The 21163-nt window shown below is 46.6% G+C and overlaps 1 protein-coding gene across 3 annotated transcripts in view; it reads right to left on the reverse strand.

Moving 5' to 3' along the window:
• The window catches only part of SH3PXD2A (SH3 and PX domains 2A), a 280366-nt gene that overhangs the window by 179254 nt on the left and 79949 nt on the right, over positions 1-21163 (reverse strand). For all 3 annotated transcript variants that reach the window (XM_054205000.1, XM_054205001.1, XM_054205002.1), the window contains exon 3: positions 20842-20917. In XM_054205000.1, the coding sequence (XP_054060975.1) occupies positions 20842-20917 (76 nt within the window). The remainder of the gene's footprint in view (positions 1-20841; positions 20918-21163) is intronic.

Below are 21163 nucleotides of genomic sequence, written 5' to 3' on the forward strand. Positions count from 1 at the left end.
ACTGGCCAGTAAAACATAAGCAAGAAATTCAAGAACAGGACATGTGTAATGGGATCCTTCTCCTGATATCCACTCCCCATTCCTGCACATCAGTGGTTAGACTTTTTTCTGAATTAGAAAATAACTTTTGACAACTCTAGTACATTTTCGAACCCACAGATATTGTGGTCCCTATAGAGTCCTCTAGAAAATAATTCCATAATTTAATCACACAGCATGTGACTACATACTTCCTTTTGTTCACTTTAGATTTGCTTTCCGAATTTCACAGGCTGTACTTGTTCTTTGCATTCTGAGAAATAAAAATAATCACGTCTTCCTCACTCTCTCAAAAGTCTTTTTGATTTCACAAACTTCTACTCTATCCCACCCATCACCTCAGTTCCAGACTGAAGACTTTTAGTCTATTTATTCCCCTCACACAGAAGGCAATTCACCTCCGTAATCACCTCTGTCATCTTTCTCAGCACCTTAGTTTATTACATACCCTTTTTGAGAGGCAATGACCAGACCTGCCCATGGTATTCACGATGTGGGGAAATCGTGGATTTCCGCAGCTGAAGCTCTGGGTTTTGTTTCCCATTCTTTGCTTAATTCTTTCTAACACCACCTTTGGCTTTCTGACTGCTGCTGACTGTTGAGCTGTAGTTTTTGTGGAAACATCCTCAGAACTGCCGAAATCTCCTTCCTCAATTGCAATCATTGCAATGATCCTCTTCTCCCCCCCATAGCACTGCTTTGTACTCACCAACACTGAACTGCCTTTTTACCATCAATATCACTAGCTCCTCCTCCAACTTTTTGCAGTCAGCTCCAAATTTGAATATCCTAAGTAATTTCATGATCAGCTAAGTTAGTTATTTCACTAACACCCTCTATTGCAGATCCTAGGTTGAACAGCACAGATCTTAGACAGATCCTTCAAGAATCCTTGCTGGTAAAACCATGTCTCTTTTTGGATACGAAGTTTTTAAGTCTTCGTCCCCAGAGGATGCATCGTTTTAAACTGCGGGCTCATTTGCAACTATTGGCTTTCAATCCCCTATTTTAAAAACTTTCCTGTAACTTTTTTAATTTCAAATATCATAAACCAAGGATTATTGTTAATGTCCACAAATGCCAGAGCAACCACCCTTAAATAAAGGCTCCAACCTGGCAGAAAATAAGCTTACAGCCTATGTCAGTCATACATCAAATAACAAGAAAGGCTGTTAATATAATTATCTTCTTATTGCTATTTTGGGAGGCATGGTAGGTTTTGATGGAGCTTGTAGTAATAGGATCTCTTATGCCATAATTTACGAGCACGTCTGTCTTGAACAATTTTCCACATGGGAAATTAATCACATTCTGCCTAATGGGAGGAAAAATATCCCCCTGCAGATTGAATTGGATTTGCCATGGTCAATTGGACGTGGGATTCTTCTTTATCCCTACTCATTATCAGAAGTGTAGTGTTGCTGTCCAAAATTCACTGTATTAGACTCCAAAGGTGGAGATATTTCACTGATGGGTGATACTTTTATGCAATGCCCACAATGAAATAAGTGAAATATATGAGCATGGCACAGACACAAAATTGGATTGTGGCATATGTCAGTTATTTTAGAGAATTATTGCAGAAACCACCTCCGAGTAAGATTCAATTGCAGCTTCTGTATAGTCCAAGCGTACCTTAGTGTTACTTCTGTGAAAAAGAAACACTCAGGCCAGATTTAGGAGCAGGAAACACATTTCTCCCCACCAGTGGACACACGCAGATCACCTGGAGCCAAGCCAGAATGAAGTGGTGGATCTGGCTTTGCTCAGGACCAGACTCGGTGATGCAGCTCAAGACGCCATTTCACAGACCCACATTCTGATTTGAAGGTGTGAAACAAGTTCCTGGGTCGCACAAATACCTAAAACGTTCATGGTCCTCAATCTGATATGTACCTGTGTCTTGGCGGTACAACAGGAGTGAATTTAGCTAAGGCAAGGGGTTGCACACTTGAAATCACAACACCAGCAGCTCCACTTGGTACAGGAGTGCAAGAGCTCTCCGCAGAGCCACTGCCCATTCAAAGAGGCACCACTGGACCCTGGAGATGTGACTGGATGCTGAAGGCCAGTAAACACTGGGGCCATGCTGCAGTTCTGAATGACACAGGACAAGGTATCAATGACAGCTCAAGGACTCACAGGTCTCATTCAGGTGTTCAATGCAGATATTTATTCCTGCAAGAGACCACAAGGAATTGAAGGTTCCCCATGTGCCAGGCTCAGACTCACCTGGAGCCTAGCTCTTCCTTATATCTCCACAGGCATTAAAGAATGAACTGTCCAGAAATTAGGGCTGGCCTTCCCTAAGGTTTTTGCTGAGATAATTTGCCCAATTTCAGTTCAGGTTCGCATTTTAATCCCTTCCTCTCTCCTCATCAAATACCCAAGGTGCAGAGCACATGTCCTGGTGCCGATTCATCTCCACTGTGTATCTGAGAGACACACTTCTGCTTGGAAAATCCCAATTTTGTTTTTAGTTCCAGTGGAAAAGAAGCAAGAAAGAGAGACTCAGAAAGGGTGAGGGAAAATAAACCAGAAAACTAACACTTCAGCTGTCACCAGAGATAAAGAAGGTGTTTCCAGGTAGCAGGAAAGGAAACCAAAAAGATCCATGTCTCTGTGATCCCTTGACTTTGCCATTAAGAAGCAGAACACAGTTATTCAATGTTTCTTTAAGGCTGAAAGACTAAAGGAAAACAGGACGGCTTGAAGTAAAAAGGAGTAATCGTATGACTGGAAACTATGAGTGCCCCTAGCCAAGCACCCAAAGGAACTGAGTAATGCTCATTAGTCAGTGACTTTATTGGTACTTGGGACTTTCAACTGCTGAGCAAGATTTAGACCGAAAAGATATTCTGGGGCATGCTACTCTATTTATGTTTGAACGGAATTCAGCCTCACCCCACGTAAGCTATTTCCATGCTGATTTGAGCAAAATGAGCCCTCACTTTTTTCCTGGGCAGGGTAAGAGTGGGTCCCTTCTCAAGATCAGCACAGTGGAAATGTCACTTCCCAACCCGTGGTGTGAGGGCAGGGGGAGACGGCTGGAAAGAAGCAGTCCTTCTGCAAGGAACCTGAAGATATTTTCCAAAATATTTATTCCCAGAGCAGAAACCCACCATCCCAGACACTGTACAAACACAAGACAGTCCCCAAGATTAATTTGTTCACAATCAAAACGCTCAGTTCCACTGTGGTTTTTGAACAAGCTAATACATAGCAGAGAGGTGCCGGGCACCTGAATTAACACTGGGCACCTGTGCAAAACAAAATCCAGGTCATACCTCAAAACTACCTGACTGCAAGGAATACGCAGCATTAAAGGCCGCCTGTTCAGCAGCTTGGTGATGCTGCAATTGCCACACCAACGTTGGGTAAGATTCAACCACTTGGTAAGGTCCTGTGTATGAAGGGATGGGGCTGGGGAGAGACGGGAAGCGGGACCAGTGGAGCCCAGCAGAGAAATTCCTCAGGCACCCAACAACCCACACCATGCAGCAGAACCTTCCACTGCACTCATTTATAAGACACACAGCGAGTATTACCTGCTCTGCTACATAAAATTATGTTGTTGCAAATGGATTTGAAAGATTGGCCCTTTTCCTTACCAACAGACCAGAGGAGGAGGAAATAAAAAGTATTTCTTGTAACTGCTACAATGATTGCTCTGTGACACAAGACCTTCTGAATGTAATATTCATACACATACACTTCAAAGAGCACATTGAACTGAGGGACTGGTGTTGTGGTGACAAAAATTATGCCGGTGCCACTTTCAAATCAGGGGGGTGTTGTCCAGAAATCATGAGGTTTGGATTAAAAACCTGGAGCAGTTTAGGAAAACATCAGATCTTGAGAAGTGTCTACTGCTGGGTAGACTAAAATTCTTCTTTCTGAGGCCAAAATCTTACAGCCACAAACTACTGACCCTTCATGCCCAATTGCTGCACGTCCTGAATTAATCTTCATCACAATCTTTTCACAATATGTCTCTGAATAACCAAATCACAGAAATACAGCACCAGAAGGGAGCTCAAGAGACCTGCAAATCCACTACCCTGATTAATGGCAGAAGCAACTCTACCTACGGCACTACTGAAGTCTGTTTAACCTGTAGTTATAGACCTCCAAAGATGGAGACTCCTCACCTCCTCAGGCAGTCCAAATCCAAAATCGCCTCTGCAAAGCATTACAACAAGTAAGGAGGATGCACATTCAGTATATTTAGGACACAAAGAAAAGTTTAGGTCTGATTCACCACTGTTTTTCCCCCTTTCACTTGGTCTATGGTTTCAGTAAATCTACCTTAGCACACACTCAAGTAATCAAGTAATGACCAGTTCCAATGACTTTGCTCTCCAAGGTGAACCTGAGACGGTGAGGGAGGGACACAGTGAGGAGAAGACCAACAGGGGACAAAGGACTATGCGCAATGAGCCTGATCACTCGTTAAAGACCTTATCCAGAGTGTGGGGAAATTAAAAAGACTTTTTCTATTCACTCACTGATGCTATGTCAAGCCTGAGCTTACACACACATCTTGAGCATTTCATAAGTAGGCACTTTCCAGCCTTCTTATTTTCCCTTCTCTGAAAGAAGAGCCCTCTGAATCCCAAGCAGATCCTTAAATTACTCTGAGTCAATACACAAAACTTTTTTCAGGTACCTTCTTTTCCATGTTATTTACCCAGAAAAAGATGAGTCTGTTTCACAGGTGTTTCTTTTGTGGTTCAGCAGGTGGGGTTTTTTTCAATTTTTTCTTTGGATGGCACTAGTTTCCACATTGTTTATTTTAACTCACATTTTATTTATTTTTTGTTCATGTGCCAAGAGGGCAAGACAGGTGCATTTTCAGATATTGCCTTGGAGTTTAATGAAATAACTATTACTTGAAAAAGAGGACACTGAAATGACCTTTTGGAAAATATTCACAAAACAAAGACTCTAACTTATTTCTGATATTTTTGAAGGCATACAGAACATTTTGTTTTTAATGACAAACAGATCAATCCCCTGCAGTCAAGTCTTGAGACAGCTCAGCTGCCTGGGGTGATTCAGGAGGGTCACTTCTGAGTCAGCTCAACAAGTCAGGTTGCTTTAGATCACCTTATAACCCCCAGGAAACCTGCATTAGTAAACAAACCACAGAATAAACCCAGAGCCCCCGAGAAACCCCAGACACTGCAAATGGTGAAAAGAAAAATTCTTTCTTGGCCCTTTCTAGGCATTGCAATAGGGAAACGCTGCAGAAAGGGAAGCGCACATTTCCGAATGTAAAAGCCATCAATGAGAGTGGAGTCTGGCACTGGGACTAGCACAGATCAGAACCAAACCCAGAGACATCGGAGCCGATGTCTGATTGCTGCGAGTGAGAACCCGGCCCGGCTATGCCACGAGATCAGAAACATATGCAGCATCAGTGTGTCTCTGGGGAACAGCAAACCGTTTCAGGCTATAGATGAGAGAAGAAAAGAGAGGAGCATCAGGGGGAGACAGTCCCTTCATCACGTGCTGGCATTGAGATGGACCCAAAGGACTTCAGAAAGGGACACAAACACCCTTGCTGGCTACTCTGAAGCACCCCAAGGAGCTACGTGTGGCTCATGGGGCTGAGAAAGCCAAGAGAAGCTGCGTCCTTGTGTTGGAAACCAGCAACGTGCAAGAAGGACAGAAGCAAGAGACAGCAGTTAATGAGACTGAAGAGGATTATCCCTTCTCCCCAAGGACTCACGGGTAAATACAGGTTTTCCTGCAAGCATACTGATGCTCTTGACTCTCAGGGTAATAGCTTTCCTTCCATTGTATTAAAATAGCTAACCAATTTGAAACAGAAGACAAATTTCCAAACACACACACACAAACACACACCAGGAACACATTGACACTTCAGAAAACAGGAGCCAGGGTCAGATGACACTTGGGCTCTTCTGAAAATTTCCTGCTGGAGCCTTTCACACTGTAAAACTACCCTGAAATAATTCAAGTGCTCCAGGCGGAAAAGCCAGCTGCTTCCCTAGGTCAGCCTGAGGCTGCTCTTGAGATTCTTCACTTGCTCACCCAGAATAATTACCTTCTTGGGACGGAGGCTTTCACTGCCTTCCCCAAGAACGAGAAAAAGCCCAGTCTGTGATCCCCATATGCCAATGGGAGGTTCCTCCACCCTACCTCTGTTTGCATTAGGCTGTGTTTTATGAGCCTGAGAGCATTGCTCTGAAGGAGGACAAAATGGGAGTGAGAGACTGTAAATCGCCTGGGAAGAGCAGTACTTTGCTCTCCCTGACGCTCTCAGCCCTACACCACACTCCTTCAGTGTGGTACCAACATCAAGAGAAACTGTGCCTTGGGCAGCTTAATCTAAACCAGACTCTTGTGGGAAACAGCCGGGCACTGCCAGGAGGAGGGACCGGGCTCCCACCACCTCCCTTCCTTCACGCTGTACTGCAAAAGCTGCAGGTCACTCTGTGCCGCCCCACCAACTGCCTCAGCCATCGGATGCCCAAATTCATATTCTCTCCTTGCACCCGCCACCTTCCTGTCCTCTGAGGATGCAGCAGTGAACCATCCTCTCTTAGTTACGCTATTGCACACAGCAGCAGCCAAGAAACAGTTTTTCCTTTGCAAAGAAATCACTCCACCATAATGTAGTAATTTTACTCCCTGGTAATTAAAAAGCTTAGAGTTCCAACTCACACTTCCAAGCATTTGCTCAGAAGGGAGGAAAACTAACAAAAACATTCATAGCCATCACCAGAACCACCCCTGTGAAAGGCCTAATTCCCTATATTGCTTTAATTAAAAGCGGATGAAGAGCAGTCTCCCAGCCTAGAAACCTTGAAGAGAAAAAAAGTCAATCTATAGGCTTACAAAAATAAAACAGGAGGAGGGAAACAAACACAAAAATCCTGCCAGTTTTAGGGCTTACCAGAGGATTATAATATCTGGACTCTCTTTTCAAGGGGAGGTGAACTGGGGAATGGATGGTATGGAGAGGACACAAGCACCTCTCGGAGCGAGCATCGTGTGCAGGGAGCTGGCGATGGGAGAAGGAGAGCAGAAAGCTGCAGAGAGAGGCAACACCCTTGCCCCCACAGTTTTGTCTTCACGGCTGCCTGGAGAAATGCTCCTATCTGCTGACACCACAGAACAAAGGGTCTGGTTTATTTGCAAAAAAAGAAAAAAAGGGAGAAAATCCTAACAGATGATGAGTACAGCTGACCTCTAGCGAAACAGAGAACAAGTTGGTGAGGAATAATCTAATCCGTAAGAGCAAAGTATTTATCTTCACTGTTACAGCAAGAGACCACCCTGCTCCAGAGGACATCTGCAAACACATGTGAGCACGGAGGCTTTAAGCACGGCAATACAGGCACCAGTTGGGAATAGGTAATTAAGGAAGGACCTTAATGCTGCAGCATTTGAGTGCCACACAATGTTTTGTGGATTTATTCTTTTAACACCACAGGGAGATATGGTAATTCTAGTTTGTCTCTCTTTTTCCCCAATAAAAGAAGCGCAGAGAGTCTGGGGGTAGACTTGGACACTCTATATCCCTCCTGAGTCCCCACATCTTCTGCTTCCTCTTTGTAAAGCATCTCTGGCAGGGGGGGAAATAGGCACAAGTCTTGGGCAGAATTAATGACTAAACATAGGCTTAGCTGATGATTCCCATGATCGTACCCTGTAGTTGGGGGACAGAGAGAGAAACTGAAACCGAGCCCCCACCAGCCCCCCTCACCTGCTCCCACGTGCCCAGGGTAAGCCCAAGCATGGTGGTGGGTGCAAGACATCATCTCCGGGGCTTCACAGGAGCAGCATCGATACGTGCCCAGCATGCACGTGTGGAATGAACCAAACTCGATTGTTTTTCCACTTGGGCCAGAGAAAATTAAAACCTTGTGAAAGTCACTTTTTCTTAGAAAGAAAGCAAATTTACTTTGCTTAGCTTTATTACATCTTAGCCTTCTTATCAGTTTGATTTCACTCTTAAGTCATTTTAAACCCTAGTGTCATATAATCTGGCAGCTACTGTGATGGGCTTTATACAGGAAAACACAGGGAAGGGGCTTTCAAAAGCACTCACACCCACTGTGACTGCTCCTGCTGAAGTCAACAGTAAATCCAACAATACCACCGGGAGCAGAGGTCAAGGCTGAGTAGGCTTCGCGCCACAGAAACTTATGGGTGGGATTTTCTACCTCTTCAAAACCGATTACTAATAACAAAGTATATTAAAAATAAAGAGCTAAATTGTGACCCTGAAAATATTTACATATGTGCCTCGCTCACAGCTTGTAAGTAATTATGGAGGGCCTGATTTCTCTCACTTTCTCTAATGTAAGCCAGGAATAAGGGGCCAGATGCGTGTGGAAAACCTTGGCTCATGGAGAGGGTCAGCTACAGCGATTTTGGTGGAGTTACTCATGCTCGGCAGAGCTTACGAGCACAGACATGCACACAGCAAGACTCCTTAGAAACACCAGGATCTTTCTAAACCCACAGCCACACTGACATGTAAACACACCAAACGTGAAACGGGATTTTTCTGTCTGTGACGGTGCTGGATATTTACAGAAACAGCATTAAAATCCACTCACTTCCGATCGACCATAGTAAAACTTGGATCAGAAAATGAGGGCTAGTTAAGAAAAACTGGGAGAAAAAAAAACCTGTTTTATTATTTGTGCAGATCTGACACTGCGACATGAATTAACCTAACTTCAAAGGATGAAACATCATCATTACAAAGCATTGCATCGAGTATAACCATTTCCAGGCTATTATGCAAACCCAACTGAAATAATATTATGGGTACAGGATTATTCTAGTTCTCTATTAATCCCAAGAGGAAGAGGGATGTGACTTATTTTCTCATCCTGACAAATCATCTCAAGACGCTGCTGAATCAGACACGCTTGCAGCTTAAGAGGAAATAAGTAAAAATGTTCAGCTTTTATTACTAAATTTGAGGATTTATTAACAAGAATGTAAAACTAAACCTCATTTAAATCCCCTCATCGTTCACGATATAAATCCTTAGATTGTGTAGTTACTCTGGAATGGAGAAAGAAAAGAGCTACAGAAGGTCACCTCCCTAGCTATTTGTTTCCAGGCAGTTTTACTCCCAGGTTCCTGCACAATGCAGCACTCTTCACGGCAAACATTTCGGGGGAAATGCTTTACTTGCATAAAGGCTGCAACTGTTCCCACTGCACTGAAGCCATAAAACTATTGCAATTGAACCAAAACTTGATAACAGCTTAATGGCATAAAGCAATATTTGGACTAAACTGAACCACTCATACCACTCTAAAGTTCTTTTCCAAGTTAAAAGGCTTTTATTTATAGTCTTTACCGATACCCAAGAGACTTTGACATATTTTAACTAACCTGCCTTCCTTGTCTTCTTAACCTTGGTCTCTCTCCAAGAAAAAAGATGTCATCTGACCACGGATGGGGTTTGATTTCTAGCAGCAGAATTAACCCACGACACAAATCCCTTGTGTTTATTCACTGAGTGATGGTGCATGCCCTGGGGAGTGAACTTTCCTTGATGAAAGGGGTGGAGGGGAACAGGCTGGAGGTACCTTTGTTACCACATCAGCCACTTTGAATCCCACCTATTCCAACTCTTCTGGTTTCATAGACACCAGGAGAGCAGAATGTGCTGAGACCCACCAGTGGATCAATGTCAGTGTTACCGGGACTCACTGAATCTCCTTGCACACGGGTCACCCCGTGTTGACACAACCATCGCAGACTGCTGTACTGCAGAAACATGGCTTAGACGGTGCAATCCTGGCTATAAACACAGACTAATTGGACCTCAGGCAAAGCACGTCACAGCCTTCCCTCCACCCTCTGAGTACACACGGGAAGGACTTCGGAGCTGCCCCAGCAGACAGATACTGTGTCAAATGTACACAGCGTCTGAATGGCTATGCACCAGCCACCCCAGCCCAGGAAGGCTAATGGAAAGACAACTGAGCAGCATTTATAGACCAGAGAGCGTCAATTCACCCTCGCATTGACAGGGCTGGAAAAAATAACATTTTTGTCTAGGGTGAGGGAAAGAAATTGAAAACTGGGATTATAAAACTGGGATTATATCAGGTTGAACAATGCCATGATTGAAAAAAAATCTTTTCCCGATCTTGGAGGGTCTTTTTTTGACCTGTGTCCGAGGGTCTTTTTCAATCAGGTCTAGCAAGTGCCTCCTCTGCATACAACGTGGCTCACGTCTGCTCCCAACCTAGCTGGCGATGGGCCTGTGACGTGGTGGTGGCATCACATGAGATGCTGCAGTATCCAGATCCCGGACACCGCATCTGCCTGCAGCAGCACTACCCTGAAAGCTTCAAGCCTTCGTTTCCCCAACCCCCTTCCCAAGGCTGCTCTCTGGGAAGCAGCAGGGATATACCTCACTAGCAGGGGTACCTCACTACCTTGGTTTTTTTAGAGCAAGACCAAGGAGCGGGAAGAGAGGCACAGACAGGTGGTCCAGCAGCACATCCCTGCCTATGGGATGCAGCAGCACAGTATCACACTCCAGCACAGCAGCTTTTGCTGGGCAGAGAGCATGCTCCTTCCAGCTGTGGGCAGCCCGCTGGTGGCTCTCCTGTCCCCTGTCACCACATACCAGAGCCAGCAGCAAGCAACCTCTTCTTCTCCCAGCCCCTGGGAGAAGGGGGTGGCTAGGACATCGTGCAAAAGTAAATATTTATGTAGCCAGGGCCTTCCTTCCCCTGCCCTGTATTTTCTCCCCCTTCTTAAAATGTCACAGATCAGCTGTTTTCATAATTGTGCAGGAAATGAGTTCCCTGCTGGATGGCAGCTTAACACCCGCATGTGCTGGGTCTACTGTGGCTACACCGTTCATCTCTGCTGCTAGCTCCTGTGTCCACCCAGGATCTTCAGAGGATGGATTTGGCCAGAGAGAGGATGGGACTGTCAGGGATGCGGGCACAGAGCTGCATGACTATGGTAGCCCTTCTCGTAGCTGCAGCTTAGAGGAACCCCTGTCCCCTGGTCCACGGATCAGACCAGGATCCCGGGAGACCCGACACTCTGTTTATGCCACTTCAGAGCAAACATCCAAACCAGACTAACACAGCTTCCTGCCTGCACGCAGCAGCGAGGCCACTCAGGAAATTCAGGCATATTTCAAGCTTGGACTTTTTCTTTGTTCTTCGGACAAAGCCTTGTTCACTGGAGATGTTGCTAAAAGGATTATTATCTATAGGAGACTTCTCTTCCCCAGAGGAAATCTGCTAAACACACAATTCTGCATTTACTCTGTTCTGTAGGAGCCAAGATTAAGATAGGAATATTTTCCCTTCTGCTCTCCGCATCTAACGATTTAAATAGACCAGCAGTGACGACACTGCCTAGTGGGAATAGGCACAAATGCCTTTACCCTGTACTCTGGTCTGATGGTTTTATTGCTTGCCTGAGAGGGTACCAACCTATCCTGTGTTTGGTGTCAAGAGTTGGAAAAAGAGTTGGAAGAATTCGGTGGGAATCACACCTAACAGTGCATTCAGTGAAAAAGAGAAGTCTGTCCACCAGCCCAAACACCTCCAATAAAACCCCATCAAAGGCGAAATCAGATTGCAAATGTTTTGCTTATTCCGGGTCAGCCCTGTGCTGTTCAGAGCCCTGAATGTGAGAAGGAACCTGAAAGTCTGAACTTGACGATACTTAGGATGTAAAAGCAGAAGGAATGTAATTTTCTGCTCTTTATTTAGAGGTGGCAAAACCCTGATAGAAAATGACACAGTGAAAGTGCTTAAGTTCAGACCCAAGGAAATTTGAGAGCAAACATTAATTACCTCCATCCTGAATACAAGCCTGGGGCCTGTATTAGCACCTCTCTGAATCGGAGAAGCTCAAGAGGACTGAATTTCCCACTTCTGGGACTTAACCTTCTTTTCCTCCTCTACCTACCCTTGGTTTCCTCTTTCTAATTCCCATGTTATTTCCCTCTCTCCACCTCAGCTTTCCCATTAAACAGGACTACAACTCTAAAAAATATCACAGGGGGCAGACGCTGCCATGGGTTATTTCATTATAGTGGAAATAGATTCAGTTTGGCAAATCCCTGCCACAGTATGCCCTCACTCTGCTCCTGAGTATAAAGATCCCCTTATGAGTAAGGACAAACGTGCTCACGAGAGCCTGAAAATAGCTGCATTGTGGAGTAGGGAGGTCTGCAAACACACCACACTTAAGAACATCAGCACCCAAAAAGCTTAATAGATAGAGAAAATAAGGTAGGAGAAATCACTTGCGATCAAGCAGCAAATTCCCAGGTTCATTGTTTCCAATCTACAGGAAAAAAAATAATCACAACCTATTTTAAGCGTGTGAGTATATAAATAAATCAGCTGCCCCAGCCAAAAGGCAAAGTGAGCTGAAAACAGACTCAAACAGGGGTCTAGACTATCACCTAGCTGTGAATCTCAGCTGGGCTCTCTCAAACAGGGGTCTAGACTATCACTTAGCTGTGAATCTCAGCTGGGCTCTGCTCTAATGCTAGGGAGCTTAAATCTGAATACAACAGAAGACAAGATCAGGCAGAGAAGCAACAACCAGAGGGAATATCTAGAGCCCATGGGGCTGCAAAGCCATCCGAGTGCCTGGCAAGCTTGATTCCCATGTTAAAAAGCACTTTCATTATATGGGCTATTTGTTGATGGATTGTGGGAAAAAGTAGATTTCAACCCAGAAATGAAGACAAGCAAACCCTTATATAAAGCCACCCTCTCCCCAGCCTGTGGGTTGAATGCAGAATGCTCTCAGACTTGCTACATACCACCCACTTTAGATTACAGACTTGCAGAGTTATTTTTAAAAAATAATTATAGTAGTAGAGGGCACACTCATCTGGTATGGCTGCCTGAGGAAACGACGAGCCCAACGCAGCTCAAACTGCTTTTCAAGTCTATAATCGTGTTTATTTATTGCCTTTAAAAACAAGAATCAAAATCTAACTAATTTCTGAGTAAAAATGTCTGTACACCTCCCCAAGGAGTCCAAGCTGCTATACTGCACTGAAAACCTGCCCTGGCCTTTTCAGTCTAGCATCCAGTGCTGAAAAAAAAACAGATAAACCCCATTAGCTCTGGCTTCAAGCAAACCCAAACCAAATGCCCCTTTCCATTCTTTGTTTTCCCTTGCAACTGTTGGCTTGATCATTACAAAACTCTCATCAGGAGACTCAAATGGTCTAATGAGAGGTGCATCATGTTCTGCATATGCTGATTTCTGCCCAGAGGTGGTTTCTGGTTGAGCAAAATACCAGCTCTTAACCTGTGTGAGAGGAGCGGGTACAAGCCCCAGAAAAATATTCTGTAGGTTTTTCCTATTCCAGTCCCTCGTTTCAGCTGCCAAATGGTGGATTTTGGTTTTGTGCACCGAGAAAGGACTGAAAGAGAGGGAAGAAGACCAGGTACTTGGGCAGATGCCAGTATCTTTTTTTTTCCCCACGTTTTCTTCCTTTTGTAATGAAATTAGGCCTTTGTCTCAGGCCCTATTAATGCCCAAAGTCCTCCAGAAGGCCTGATGATGCCTGTGAAACAGGCTCAGCATGCAAAGCCAAAAGCCCCCTGCAGTCCATTACGTGGCGTCGTCACAGCCCCTTCCTTGGTGGCAGCTCTGAAAGCCAGTGGTCGCTGGTGGCTGCCTTTTCCACAGCTTCTTCAACAGGAAGCAGCCTAAGGGCATCCTATGACCTCACACTTGACGACTTCGTCTTTCGAACAGAAAAGACTTAAACCCTAAAAATATCTCCACGGAACCCAAAGAAAATAATACGCCTGCCTGCCTGCCCCCCTCGAAATCATCAATCCTGCTGCTGCCCGGCCGAGGAACAGCCGCTTCCTCCCGGCAGCCCTTGCTTTCCCTTCAAGCTCGGAGCCGACAGGAAATCCATTCTCCTCTTGTGAGAGACAGGAGATGGATTTTCCGCAATACCTCCCCTAGCAAGGCAGAAAATAGAAAGAAACAATAGAAACTGCTTTCTCAAACAATAGGAGCTCCTGAAGAGCAGCTCACCAGAAGCTCGGCATCACCCAAGTCCTAAATAAGCTGGAGTGGAAACAAGTCAAGGACCTGTTAGCTGTCTTGCTAACACACTGCTCTGGCTCAAATATAAGTTCATTTCAAACCTGGAGTCACTCTCCCCTTTCAAAGAACAGGCAGGAAAACTGAAAATATGTATATTAAAAGGAAATTATATTGCATTATGGAGCAGTCCCCAAAAAGCTCTCCATAGCTGTTCAAGCCCCCAGCATCCTGTGCTGCAGTGCCATGGGTCACCTCCCCACCCCTTGGCAGCTCCTCTGAGGTGGGGACAGGGGACTGTGATGCTGATTTACTGCAGGTGTGTGGAAGGCGCTGGGGGGCAGAGCACCCCTTTCTCCATCCGAGACAGTTTGCTGCCCCATATTCAAGAAAGCACAGCAGAGTATCTCAGTTATTTGTGTTACACAGGTAAGGCTCAGCAAACCAGATGTCTGAGACTCTTCTCTCTCTGCGTATGTGCGCCTATCGTGCCTGCAAGACTACCCCTGCATAGTAAAGGAATGCCATTAGGATAATTTAATTCATAAATGCATTTAACCTTTTTTGACTGGTTCTGAACTGCTGCAACACTACTCATTTCCGTGTAGGTCAGGAATTGAAAATGACTCCAAAGAAAAGTTAAAATCACTTACGAACACCTTGTTGCCCTGGCTCAGAGCACTGTAGGAGAGGAGAATCAAAAATGGAAAACAAGTCTGAAATGAAATATATTTTTGCACATAAAATCCAGCTAAATATTAGGACAGGGAATGCATTTCCTTTTAAATTCCAAGCTAGCAACCACCTCTCCAAAGGAGAAAATAGCCTACAGTAAGAATATCAACAAGATTTCTAAGGGTCCTCCTCGGCCAGCATGCTCCTTACGGTCCACATGCCCTCTATCTCCCGAGGTGGGCAGAATAAATGTTGAAAACACCTGGCATGCAGTGACCACCGCTGAAATGCTGCATCTTTGACAAAATTGCACATGGCTGCATGCTAATTTTGCTGATCCTGGTCTCGATTTACACAGGTGGAACATGAGCCGCTGGATCCGAAGGTCAGCGTGGTGCTGGTTGTTAGGATGAGCCAGTCATCTCTGCTTCAGCACAAGAATAACCGCCCAAGATCTCTGAACAAAACGCTGTTTCTCCTCCAGCCCAGAGCAAAACAAAAGGAGCAAAGCTGGAATATGCACAACTGAGAGGAAAAAGAGCTGCTCTCATCACCACGGACCAAATCCTGCTGTCACAAACGTGTTCGAGCCTTTCTCCTCAGCTTTCTCTTCCCCAAAGACAGCACTGGAAAGGGCAGGGGAAAAAAAAAAAACTCAACACGCTAAACCGAAACCGAAAAGCAGACATATCCACCTGGGATGCAGTTCATCGGCAGGAGATCTCCTTCCCCACTGCAGCCCGCGAGCAGCAGAAATGGAGGCGAGGAAGGTCCCGGCCGGCGTTTGGCGAGAGGTTATTCCCCGTCCTCCTGCATTGTGCAAAATGGGGAGGCTCCCGCCGTGCTCCCTGCCTGCCGGCAGCCCTCGCCAGCCCCAGGTATCTGGGCGGTGCTGGGATGGCCTCCCGCGCCCTCCTGACTCACACATGGGCCTGGGCTCGGCTGGGGCTCGCACCCCCAGCTCCCGCTTTGCCGGGGGAACAGCCTCCAGCAAACCTCGGGCCAGGGGAGGAGGAGAGGCTGGGGCTTCTCTGGGGAACCGGGAGCCTTGCCCAGAGATTAATTAGGCAGGCGAAGCCCTCCCAGCTCAGAGCAGCTCACCCCGCTCCCCACTCGCCGTCGCTGGCACGAGCCACGCGCCGCAGCTTGGGAGGAAAAAATGGGGCCAAACCTGTGCTACCTGCACGGATCTTCCTGCTGCCCTGTATTTGCTACCTGTCCTTAAAATGCCTTGGCTGGCATACTGTGTGTTCCCACTGCCTTGGGGTCCAGGAAGTAGAAAGTCCCAGAGACCATTTTGAGATGGTGCCGGGGCGTTTCTCTTCTCAAGGGGAAAGCAGGTCATCAGGGCATGGCAGGGCCAGACAACGGCTGGTGACATCTCATCCACCACATCGGCTTCCCTCCCGCTGCCCCAGGACACAGCCACCAAGTTCCACTGGCAGCATGCACCCTGAAAAGATTGGTTACCTCTTTCCTCAGCCTAATCAAGGGAGGAAGAAAATCCAAGTGGGAAAGAAAGGAAGAGAGAAGGTGTCTCTCTGGCAGAGGCTCCCAAGCACTGGAGGCAGGGACTGAAGCCAGGCCTGGGTGCTGCTTCTGCAGCTGCCTGACTGAGCTGGTAGGGCAGCCTGCACCAGCCCTCCTGATTCCCTGGGATAGCACCCAGCTTCCCAAGGGCAGGGACAACCAGGCACATAAAGCAGTCTCCTGGAGCAGGATGTCTCCCTCTCCAGGCAGCACGGAAGCTGCAGAGCAGGCACTCCGCAAGGATCTTCCCCTTCCAACACAGCCTATGCCAAAATCTCCAATTTTTTCAGCAGGGCTCAAAACTGGTTTGAAGTCCAGGCAGAGACCAAGCTGGAACGTGGGCAGAAAGTGCAAGGGGCTGCCATCATCAAATGCCCAGCCCTCCGTGCCATGGGAAGCCCTAGCCTCTCTCCGTGGCAGGGATCTGCAGCCCAGTAGCCAGCATGGTGGGATGATTTCATGCTGTGCAGTGTGTTTTTCCCAAGGCCATGCTTTGGAAGACACAGTGGAGCAAGACGAGCTGACATCCCTCCAACTTCAGCTTTGTCTCCAGATGGCTCTTCCACTTAGCGCCAAGAGAAACGAAAAACAATGCAAGCCCTGGAGTCTTGGGTCAACCGCTGCAAAACTGTTAATCCCAGGGTTGCGTCGCCCCATCTGTCATTTGTATTTGCCACTGTGTTCTCCAGAAGCACAACAGACCATTCTTCTCCTTCCAGCTGAAGTTCCTTTATTAATTACCTCAAGATCCCTGAAATAAGGGAGCCCAGATCCATAACCTCTTCTCTCTGCTGGTGCAGATATGAAAGTAGCAAAGCTTTGAAGTCCACACTCCAAAGATCACTCTTCAGATATGGAGTGGTAGAAGTGATGGAGAAATCAGTGCACTGCAAATGGACTCAACCAAGAGTCCCACTAGTACAGCCAAACAGTGTTTTTCATCTGTGTTTTCTTACAGTGACAAACTGTATTTGATCTAGAAAGGGGGTTTAGCAGCAAATTTTATTCTCACTCTTCCACAATCTCCCTCCATCTTCTCAAACAAAAATTTCTTACCACCAACTAAAAAAAAATGCTCTCTGTCCACCCCACAAGCAGGTTTTCTTATGTGGTTTGCTTTTTGCCTCACCTCCCCTGATGCAAACTTTTCCAACAGTAACAAGGGAAAACAGAGAAATGGAAGGAAAAACTCAAGGGAAAAAGAAAAATGGGGAAAGGGAAGGAAAAATATAAGTTTTGCCCTCTTGGTATGGTAAAAAAAAAAGCCAAACCTCACAGAAAAATTGAAGGCAGGAGAATGACTCTCAAAAAGTTAAACAAAAGTACAAACTAATCCACAGGACATCTTTTACAGGACTAGCTGACACTGATTATTATTTCCTTGCTCCTCTTCATGGCACTAAAAGCAACATAGTCCTTACTCGTGTAAGAGGGAAGTGGGGGAAAAATACATACAAAGAAAGAAATTGATAAAAATAAGATTAAGTTGTCCAGGGGAAAGAAAAACTGCACTTTCCTGCTGTTGAACCCAGTACGGTCTCTCACTGGAGGGCAAGGCTCTGAACTCTGTTACGCTTTCCTTGGTTTTTACAGGTAAAAGGCTTCCAGCACAGTCAAATACCAAAGCTTGATTGCCCCAACAGGGAGGCACCTTGCCCAGTAATTTGCAACCATATAATCACCCCGAACCAGCAGCAGTGAGTGCAAAGGGGGCTATTATCTGTGCGTAAAGCAAAAAGCCGAGACATAGCATGACTCTGCCCAAGCAACAGGACCTGGACTGTCCAGCCTCTTGCTCCAGATGCATAGGCAACTGATGCTCCTGATCCTACTGAGGTGACAGCGAAGCACACACTAGCCCTTTCCCTGTGGGAAGGAGATGGGGGAGCTTGCTTTCACCCAGTGAGACGTTCTGCATGCCCTGTCTGTTATCCAGATAATCATGAATAGACCAGGAGGGTGTCCCAGAGGCCATTCATCTCTTGGTTTAGACATCTTCCCTTCTCCCTCTCCAGGCCCGAGATGGATCCAGAGTCCTGGATACCCCAAACCCTGCTGTGACTAAACAGTCAGGGTGTAGGAAGGGAAAGATTACGCTCCTCCTTTGGGACCCGCAATAGGCCACCACCAGGGCTGCGTGGCCCTTTGGCCCAACTTGCTGTGGCCATCCCTTAGTTCTTTCCTTCCAGCCCTTCGCTGCAGCAGGAGATTTGGGTACCACCACCACCTACTTCTGCCTATGGAGCAGTGGCTGCAGTGGCTGCTGCTGCAACTCCACCATGCCACGGGTGACCTGCCCACCAGTCATGGTGCATCCTCTGCCATGGCAAAGTGACCTGCAAAGGTGGTTCCTCAATTCCCAGGCTCAGATCATGCCTTTATTTCAGGAGAGCACCATGGCATTGCTAACAAGCAGGAATCACGGGCTGGCATGCATTGACTTTCTAAACCAGACCTGATGGGGGGAAGTCGCCCAAGCCTGCAAGCAGCATGGGCAAACCCTGGGCACTCAGAACCTAGCACGCAGAATCACTCCAGCTTGGCTGAATCAGGCCCATAATAAGCAAGCAAGATCATAACATCTTCATAAAAGTAGGATTTAAGTACAAACATCTGCCCTGCTGTTTTTTAATTAAGACAGTTTATAGCTAGGTATTCATTTCAGTAATCCACGGCTCCGCTGCAGAAATGCCATGCGTATTCTAATTAAGGCAGCTAGTTTATTTAACAGAGTTTGACATTGTTTGACATTTAGCTGAGTCACCTTGTTCCTGGGTAAAGCAACAAGGGCTTTTCAGCAGTTCAACAAGAAAGAGGCAGAGATTTGATATCAAAAGTAGAACATCTATCACAGAAATTTTAAATTAAATACAGCTGAGGTCTATTCTATTCTGGCAGCTTCTCTCTTTGGGACACTAAGTCAACCCAAATGTTTTCCAGATATAACTCTTCCCTTTAAGGACACGCAGCAGTACCATCTCCCTCATGTTCTTGGAGGGTGGGAAGGGTAGGGAGTGTTGTAATGGGCATATGGGATATATCTCATCCTCCGCAAATATCACCCACCCATATATTGGGACATCCATCCCTAAGAACTGCACATAGGCTGAGCATCAGTCACCTGCATTCAGCCAACATTCTTCTAGGACAAAGTAAAAGAAATGGGCCATTGACGGTCAATACAGGAGGAACAACTGCTACCTGCAGACAGAGATCCTACAGCACCTCACCCAAAGCCATTTGCACTCCTGGACAGTGCATTTCAAGGATCTCAAATGCTTTCCAGCAAGAAAGGCAGGCCAGCAGTATCCCTCCTCATCATACAGAGGTTTCACAAAGTGACTTGTCTACAAGTCTGTTGTTGGCACAGCTGGAAAGAAGGCCCACGCTTAGACTCCTCTCCTCATCCCAGGTTGGAAATGGAGGGCAACACCACCTCCCCCTGGCTGCAGAGGGTGTGGATGCAGCACAGAGCACTGCAGAGAGCAAATCCCCATCCTGGGGCTGTCAGGCTGCCATGCTGCTCTGCTACAGTTCCAATGCTTGTGTCACGTATTTGCACTGCTGGTTTCCAAGTCCCAGCTTCCCCGCTGGCCCTGGAGCTGTGCTCACCACACATGTGGAGCAGCTGCTCTGCCTGCAAACAGTGTTGGGGACCGCAGCATGCTCCTGGAGAGGACTAAGCCCTCCCATCTCAGGTTCTCTTTACAGACCTTTGGGGAAGAGCTAGGATCTCCTTTTTATAGTTAGAACAGACCTTTTAACAGGCTGAAAATACTCCATTTATTCTGGCAGGCAGTGCAGTGAGTCAAACTTTAAACCAAGAGCCAGAATCGTGCAGTCAGACAATAGGAAGCTGGCCTGAGCACGCATTTCCAAGAGCAACGCTGCGGTCTGGCTCATGTTCCCCGTGCCATCCCTGCAGTCACTGCTGGAAGAAGCTTGTGTGGAAGTGTGTGCCGTTACCCTGAGGAGAGGATATTCATCATGTCCAGGCCCTCTCTGAAAGCTGTCAGAGGAACAGTGGTTCAGGCCAGACTTATCTTTTTGGCCAGCGTTGCAGAAATCCCTGTTTGCTTTAACCTTCTTTCATTTTCTTTATATCCCAGTGGCAACTCTAATTATTCATTCCTTATTGTACAGTAACACTGTCTGCAGAGCTACGGCATCCAGAAACAAGGAAGACGGTGTCTCTGGTCTCCAGTGGCCTAAACAGTTGGCGGCCCAAGCTCAGGCTGTCTGGCTGCACCCCACAGGCACAGCCCCCCAGAAGCCATTGAATCCCTTTGTATGGCAGGGCACGAGCCAATCTGAACCTGAACAGCTGATGCAAGATCTCCTGGGAGCCCTAAACACCATGCCAGTTATTTTAGGAGGTGGCGGAGGTCTGGTATCACAAGGCTTCATGTACGAGCTCCCAGGGAAAAGGCATTTGTAAGAGTGGCCACAAAAAGTACTAGAGACGGTGGCTGGGGAACTGCAGTCCCCAACTGCTCTCACCCATCTTATTTAGGGTTTTCCCTACAGCATTACCTGGTAGAAAAGGGATGATTCTTTGCTTGGGGTCTTTCTGGCCTCCTTCGATAGGGAACTTGTCCAGAAGCTGCATCTGCAAAGGAAAAAGAACAAACGTCTTAGGGGGAAAATGGACTGGCTGCACAGGGACCAGGGGACCTCTTGGTCTGTGTGTGGTTTAAAAGAGGATTAGCAAAGCAAAGCAACTGCAGGAATTACTCTGCTTCCTTGCGGGGGAGTCTGTACAGAAAAAGGTACGACACAGTTCACTCCAAGAAAAGGAGGGCAAGTTTCTGGCAGCACAGAGGAGCTGGGACAGGGCCCAGGCAGACATCTGAGT

Source organism: Rissa tridactyla, chromosome 6 (assembly GCF_028500815.1).
Source record: "Rissa tridactyla isolate bRisTri1 chromosome 6, bRisTri1.patW.cur.20221130, whole genome shotgun sequence".
NCBI classification, from domain to species: Eukaryota; Metazoa; Chordata; class Aves; order Charadriiformes; family Laridae; genus Rissa; species Rissa tridactyla.